We start from the raw sequence: 7860 nt of genomic DNA on the forward strand, positions 1-7860 counted from the left end.
ATAAAGTACGACGGATATATGCTATCATGTATCGAGATAGCCCTTGCGGGCTGAAGGTAGAGGCCGCACCGAGTGGAGCTGGTTTCGGGCAGATCTGGCCATACACGGGGATTTCCGAGCAGCCCTATCCCGTTCACTTTATGGAATGGACCATTCACGGGTCTACCCGAGGCGCTACTGCTTCTCCACATGGCTGCTTTTGATCGCAAAAACCACCGCGAAACCTACCTCATACACTATAGTGGCCTGCACCTTTGCATTTTATGGATAGTGTACTCCAAATCGTAAAAAGCAGATTAAAAAAGTCCCTTCCCACTTTCGAGATCTTAGCCCTCGAAAAATTCATGAGTAACCACAAGAAATAACACTGCAGTAGTGTACACTAACACTGAGATATCGCAGGCCGAGTCATTTGCTATTGTATGCACTGACCAACTCACTATAGATGCAACTAGTACTTTATGAATATACTGTATATTAGATTTCGTCAGACATCAAGTCCATCAGATTATCCATTCACTTAAAACTATACATCGGTTAAAAGTCTTCCCAATATTATACCCAGCATCGGCTATCTTTCTGACTTGCGTAGGTCTCCGCCCGAATCAATATCCCCAGTTACCGAAATTTCTGAATAATACCAGATCTTTCATCAACTTTGCATGTTTGCATGGTGGATAAGAAAACCCAGTCCTGATACAGCCGTATCCATCCTAAACCGAGTAATCATAACTAAGCCATTTCTCCATGGTCTTCTTTTTACCTCTTTTCAATCCCTGCTTGATATGTACTATTTACTGCTCAGTGATATGACTGTATCATCCGCAAGATTATTCCGACACAAATTCTTTGAAATTCCTATAAATACGTCTGAGGACAGACTTCGAAGAGAAGGGGAGATAGTTGTCACAGGACTCCCGACAAAGGGTCTGAAGAAATCGTACATTGAAACTGTATACCTTTCCCTTTCTGATGAGTCTGATGGTCTTCGTGGTTCAACCCCAATTCTATACCGCTTCTTCTTCGAAAAGAGCACGCGAGGAGAAGACTGAATCTTGAATAGTCCTGATTGCTTGATTTTCTTCAAGAATCTGTCTCTGTATCTAACTAGTGATTGAATTGGTCTTCTTTTCTTCAACAAATGCTAGCTTGTACCTTAGCTCCATTACATTATCAACTATTGTATATGAGTAAAGAGTAATACGTCGCAGCGAATATTCTCACCCCTTCTCACTCCGTTCTTACCCGCTCTCACCCAGTTCTCACGTCTCTCACCCCAGTCTCCAGAATTCTTACCTGTATCACCCGCGCTCACCCTAACACAAAGCCTGACACTATTTTAAGATCCAAGGCTCTCTGGTTCCTGGCCGCATTTAATATGTGGCTCAAGTACGGCTGAGTGGACGGGAAGCCCTATTCTCCACACCCGATGGTCGTCTGTAATCATTTCTTAGTCTAGAAGATATAAATGCTATAAGCTATATCGTCTGCACGTTGTTTAGAAATATCTTATAGAGTCCTTTTAAAGCTGCTATACATAACTCAAAAGGCTTACGACAATGTAAACGTTCAGGCTGCAGTACCTAGGGCTTAAGACCACGGTGCTACAGCTTAACGGTGCCGGTGCCAGTGCCGGTGCCTTAGAGTTAGTAGTCGCAGTCTATAGTAAGGAGCATTGCGTTGATATGGAGTGCTCCCGATCTAGGTCCCTTATTCTGGAGCAGTTTTGGCCATGTTTCGCTGTATTCGACTTCTATCGCAACGATGACAGGTCCCCTCGACCTCAAGGTGCAAAAGTGGACCGTGACCCGTTTTGCCACAAGCCATCTCGCTTCAGCATGTCTCGTACCGTCATAGTGAGACGCTATGTACTCTCATAGACTGGTGTATTCTACGATGGAATGAGGCCAGCCTCATGGTCGAACTGGAGTAAATTCCACGCACCTTCCCGAAAACACCAAGCCATGGACTCCAGGACTCTGATAGTAATCCATCATTCAACTTCTCTTGCATTGTGATAAGGATTACGCTTCCGTTGTTCTCACGCTCGCTGGAGAGTACGATACCGCTTGGAAAGAATTTGCATTAGTGGCTCTTGCATGTCTGTGTGGCTCTATATAGCTTAGTCTGCTTGACGGTCTTACTCCCTGGTTCGTAAACGGCTAAATATTGGCCTTCGGACAGGATGTAGATCTTATAAGGCACATTTAAATGGAGTTCAGGTTGCTGACCCGGAGATGCCAACCACAGTCCGTGCCATAAACTATTGCTACTTATTGAACTGGAGATGTCTATAATTGGTCCAATGAAAGTGTAGTAATGGCCAGGCTAGATACTTGCCTGGCAAAAACACTGAGGGAGTTGGTATCTTCTCGAATCACTTAACATGGTCCATTACAATACTGGAGTCCGTCGCTGACTCCTATGAATTACCTTGTATAGGCCACCCGTAGGTACTGTCATTGAAGAAGTCATCCGTCCAGACCCATTCGTCGATATTGAAGTTCAAGTCCAGATTCTCTTCAACATTTCCCACACCCCCCTCTACTGCCAAACCTCCCTCCAGGCCCTTGAGGGGCACCGGAGAGTTCCTCGCTGTTACTGCCGGCGTCAAGAGCCCCGTCCCCACATCCACCATATCAGAAGATTGGATCAACCCCTCCATCTCGCCCAGGCTATCCTTCCTCTCAAACTCCATCATATACGCCCCAACCGTAATCCCCATCGTCTTCTTAAACGCGCGACAAAGATAACTCTGCGAAACACCGACCTCTCCAGCCAACTCCTTCAACCCGCGCTTCATCGCCACCGCATTCTTGTTCACCCGCAAAAGCGTGATGACTCTTGCGACAACTTCCTCCTTCTCCCCGAGAAAGCTGGCATTATCTGGTTTGCATCGCTTGCACGGCCGGAAGCCATCACGGCGCGCTTGGTCTACTGTGTCGTAGAACACGACATTGGCTCTGCGAGCAATGCGCGCGGCACAGGTAGGGCGGCAGTAGATTTTTGTGGATTTGACGCCGTATAGAAAGGACGAGTGGGATGATGGGGCGCGGTGTGTAACTGCGAGCCAACGGGAATGAGAGGTTTGGAATAAATTACAACTGGTGGAGGGTGATTGTGTGTCCATGTTGAGGGGATAATTAGAGTGGGCAAGGGAGGTAAGTGGGAGTTGACGTTGAGTGAGATATGAATGACCTTAGCACAGAGGGGTATGAACTAGCGCTATACTTGATCTGGTTGTAGGGCTATAATACCACCTTGATTTTAAATGCCGAGCTTTGGGACTAGAATCTGGTTCTATATTTCTATTCGTATGTACGTCGTTAGGGCTACTAACCCTGATTTGCGGGGTCTCCATCCTTCCCGCCGCTATAAAGTCTAACAGTCTAATAGTATCACCCCCATAAGTTTAATGCTCTACCACTTAATCCTCCAATCCCACCCCTTCACTTTAATCCTGACCCAGAGAAAACATAGCAAAGAGGCCACATAACTGAGTCCTACGAAAAGCGCAGTTCCCCAGTACTTTGCTTTCCCAGTAGCGTCCACCGCATTAAGAAGGCTTCCCGCGATAGGGATACTGGCCAACACCCCAAAAGAGACTACCGTGAAGCAGCTCGCATAGTATCGCCCATAGTCATGAGTTTCGCAAAGCTGGCCCAGACAGATCGGTGTCAGACTAGTGTTCGAACCACTACAGAACCCAAATAGTATTATAAAGACTATTAGGAGTGCCGGGTTATCTAGATCTGATATGACGATGTCCGGTAACCAGAAACAGAGAACGGATACTGTGCAGAGGAACAACGAGACAATCATGGTATTGTACCGGCCGAATCGATCGGCCAAGTCACCCGCCACGTAACGTCCAACACACGAAGCAGCATTGAGAATCGCCAGAAGCTGATATGCAAATGCTGCTGATCCCGTCAAGGCTTTTTCTTGAGATAGATTTTGTCGATCGATGTAGTAGCTTGGCGTGTATGTGATAGGTATGAAGTATGCTAAGTCTGTTAAGACGAGTCCCGCAGTCGTGACTGCCATGACTCCTGTGCCATCCAGGAAGATACGATGGTCTGGCAATGTATCCCGCCACGTTGGTTTTGTTCCTCTGCGCGGCGGAACTCTGCTTCGGCAGAATGTTACGCTGATAGTGCAAAGTACGAGCAATATAAATGCGAGAATACGGATTGACCAGCCCCAGCCCACTTGAGAGAGGAGGGATTGGATCATGAGGGGAAAGATAACGCCACCGAAACTGCCCCCAATAAATGCTACACCACTGGCGAGACCGCGACGCTCCATGAACCAATGAGCGACGCAGCCCATTGATGGGGTGAGTAGAAGGGATGAACCGATACCCGTCAGAATGGAGAATGACAGAAAGATCTGATAGTATTCTATGTCACTATTAGCAAGGAAACATATCTTTATGTAGTTCATCAGAATGCCAGTTAAAGAGAGTAGTTCAAGATGAGTGCTACATATAATCGTATGCGTTCAGAACTTACCTGTGCAAACGCTGAGTGCGAAAATGCCAATGAGTGTGCAAACCGTCCCTGCAATGATTAAAGCACGCGGGCCCATTGCATCAAAAGTCGGTCCAACTTGCACCCCGCAAACCCAGTTCACGAAGGCGTAGACGGAGAATATCCAGCCAATGGTCGATTGTGAGTATTCCGGCAAGAGTACTTTGGAGACAACGACCTCGAACACACCGGCTGTGTTGTAGATCCCTAACGATGCGATTAAACCACACCACGCACCCAGCACCACCAACCAGGCATCACGACCACCCTCTGGATAAGTGACCTTGGTGGAAGAAGAGAGTTCGTTGTCGACTAGCGTCTCCTGCCTTTCATCGATTGTATGCGAAACATCCACTAGGGACGAACCGTGTTCTGAATTTGGCATCATTGTTCTCCTAGTGCCTCACTTAAAGGTCCTGCAATTACTCGGGGTGAAGAAAATGAGGAGATAACAAGGAGAGCAGTGAAAAAGAGAACAATCCACACACAGCAATATAAAGCATTTAGATAGGACGTATACTCCGTATAAACGTAGAATAACCAATTAGAACCATGCACTGGCAGTGTACTTAAAGTAGCCAATCAGCGACGACCTACGGAGTGATGAACTCGAAATGACCAATCAGAGCCAAGCCCTTCATGTATACGGAAAATTGCGAATCTGAAGTATTATCAAGCAACTCGAATCTAGGTAATATCTACTTGGCTACTAGTATAATACAGCAGTGCATGCTTTCTGTGCAGAAACTGGAAGATCATTTAAGAAGCTTCGACGAAAATCCATTAAGGATTCACGGCACTCCCCATTGCCCTAACACGTAAGCCTATCGACAATAGAACAGTCATTTCGTTGTATCAGTTGATTTCTTAGAATCTACTGAGTTTGACTACACTGGACATACCTTTAGCGAACTCTCCAAGTTCAATAACATGGCAGGCCTCGTCGCCCCCGCCGTTTGGCTCCACTATAAGATTATTGTAGGCTTGGCATTTTGGGGATGAACCATTTCGTGTCTATTAGCTAGGTACCAATATGCTATGTTCGTTTCCTTCTATATAGCCTACTATTTGACCAGTAAAGTTATGTGGTTGCAGAGGAGAAATTAGATCATGTTCGCAAACTTACTTGCTGAGACCATGAACTGCTGATAAGCTCAGTACTTTATACTGCAATGTTTCAGCTTTCTCCATGTCCTTCCCCGAACTTCGTAATGACTTCAAACTCACCTACTCCATATTATAAATCAAGATGTTGGAATTGTTTGAGTCCGATACTTGTGTTTGCTCTCCGTTTTGATTAGACTTTTCAATGCAATGCGTTCGTGAAAACGAGAATAGCTACAGTCTAGAACGGCGCCTCTCTTTCAAACCCTAATTGAGACAGGCCAGCAATAACAGCGGCTTTGGACCTTTTTTTTTTTTCCCTTCTTTTTAACATATCTATGGAGCTCTCAATTTCATCCCGGGCTAATTCAGATCCGTCTCGAACGGCGAATCGTCTCCCACACAACGTCGGCTGCCGTGAAAATGAAAGCGACGTAGCAAGACAGTTGGCGGCGATGTCGAGTGTCACACGAAGCACCAGGCCAAAGTCACGGCAAGCTCCCCGAGCTCCCCACGTTATTTGCAGAAATTTCGTTTGTAGTATCCTGTTCAGTGGGACAGCCCCTCTTTGCAATCGTTCTGGCAAATACTCTTGTCAACCAGATTACTTTGATAGATGCGTTAGGGCTTGCTGGGTCAAAACCCCCATGGTTGATCGGTTCTTTCTGTCTTGCCAATGGTGTTGCTGTCGTGGCATCAGGATCGTTAGCAGATCTGACGAACCACAAGTGACTGACTGTGGGTGCATTGGTCTGGCTTCAGACCGCTAGTCAACCCGGCCGGTTATCCGTCTTGATCCCGCGAGAAAACCCCAAGGTAGCTCAAACATTTGGAACCCAAAGCAGCTAATGATACTGGGCTAAAACTCTAGTGGTCCAAGACAAACACCCCTGAGTTATCCTAGTGTTTAAGCTGTGGTGGCTTCATCCAGATAGTTGGTGCTCTATTTTACATCTTCGGGACAAAGATCGCTACAAGATAGAGGAGTTATTCCGCTTGGCTCCGCATTTGGCTCCCTTCTCGACAAGAAAATCTACTACTGCCTCATGCCCATATTTTGATGCCCATGATAAACATGTCTGACCATTCTGATCCTTAGACTCAATGCTCGCTCCCTTTTCGATTAAAAGGCTCACTACTGCCATCTGTCCATGTCTTGCAGCCCATGATAAAGGCGTTCGAAGGCCCCAGTCCTTCGAGTCTAGATCTGCTCCTTTCTCAACTAGTAGCAAACCACCTCTATGTGTCCATGCGCTGCAGCATATGACAACGGTGCTCGGCCATCCCCATCCTTAGAACTCAGATTAGCTCCCCTCTTGATCAACAAGTTTACCACTCCCTCATGGCCATATGTTGCAGTCCATGATAGTGGCAATTTGCCATACCAGTCCCCGTTTTTCAGATTCGCCCCGTGTTCAGTTAGTATGCCGACTACTGCCGTATGCCCATGCCTCGCAGCCAATGATATTGGTGTCGGGCCATTTTGGTCCTTCAACTCAAGATAGGCCCCTTTTTCGATCAGCACCTTCACCACGCCCTCGTAACCGTGCATTACAGTCCATAAGAGGAGATCCCGACCCTGGCCATCCTTGTATTTTGTGTTAACCCCTTTCTCGATCAGGAGTTTCACCACTGCTGCATGCTGATTCACTGCAGCCAATAATAGCGGGGTGCAGCCATTCCGGTCCTTAGTTTCAAGGCTGACCCCCTTCTCAACTAGCAACTTCACTATTTCGGCATACCCGTGCATTGCAGCCCATGACAGTAGAGTTCAACCATGCCGATTTTTATAGACTGGGTTAGCTCCCTTCTCTAACAGTAGCTTCACCACTGCTTCATGTCCATGTGCCGCAGAGCTTGACAACGGTGTCTGGCTCTGCCAGTTTTTTGACTCCAGTTCAGCCCCTTCCTGTACCAGTAGTTCCGCCACTGCCAAGTGTCCATATGCTGCAGCATATAGCAGTGGAGACATGCCATTCGTATCGTGCATCCCAACGTTAACTCCTTCTTGAATAAGTATTTGAGCTGTGACCACTTTTCCAAATTTAGCTGCCCAAATCAGCGCAGATTCTCCTGAAATCCTTATGTTCTGTTGATATAAGAATCGGTTTAGGACAGAATAGAGCCAAGTATTGGTTTGACATAAAGAATTAAGATCTTTTTCTGTCTTGAGGAACGTAGCTATTAGCCGCAGTAATTCTATCGGCAGTATGAGAAGTGACAT

General features: G+C 46.6%; 3 protein-coding genes across 3 annotated transcripts; all 3 read right to left on the reverse strand.

Annotated features, from left to right (window-relative positions):
- Positions 1–2422: 2422 nt before the first annotated feature.
- On the reverse strand, positions 2423–3130 carry AO090005000676 (uncharacterized protein; the record flags this gene model as incomplete). Its single annotated transcript, XM_023233988.1, has 1 exon — positions 2423–3130. The coding sequence occupies one exon, from the start codon at positions 3128–3130 to the stop codon at positions 2423–2425; it is 708 nt and encodes a 235-aa protein (XP_023089060.1).
- Positions 3131–3420: 290 nt separating this feature from the next.
- On the reverse strand, positions 3421–6781 carry AO090005000675 (MCT family MFS transporter; the record flags this gene model as incomplete). Its single annotated transcript, XM_023233989.1, has 4 exons — positions 3421–4403; positions 4515–4904; positions 5435–5497; positions 6721–6781. The coding sequence occupies 4 exons, from the start codon at positions 6779–6781 to the stop codon at positions 3421–3423; spliced, it is 1497 nt and encodes a 498-aa protein (XP_023089059.1).
- Positions 6782–6858: 77 nt separating this feature from the next.
- Positions 6859–7860, reverse strand: AO090005000674 (ankyrin repeat domain-containing protein; the record flags this gene model as incomplete). The annotated part of the gene is made up of 2 exons (XM_023233990.1): positions 6859–7364; positions 7413–7860. The coding sequence occupies 2 exons, from the start codon at positions 7858–7860 to the stop codon at positions 6859–6861; spliced, it is 954 nt and encodes a 317-aa protein (XP_023089058.1).

Source organism: Aspergillus oryzae, chromosome 1 (assembly GCF_000184455.2).
Source record: "Aspergillus oryzae RIB40 DNA, chromosome 1".
NCBI classification, from domain to species: Eukaryota; Fungi; Ascomycota; class Eurotiomycetes; order Eurotiales; family Aspergillaceae; genus Aspergillus; species Aspergillus oryzae.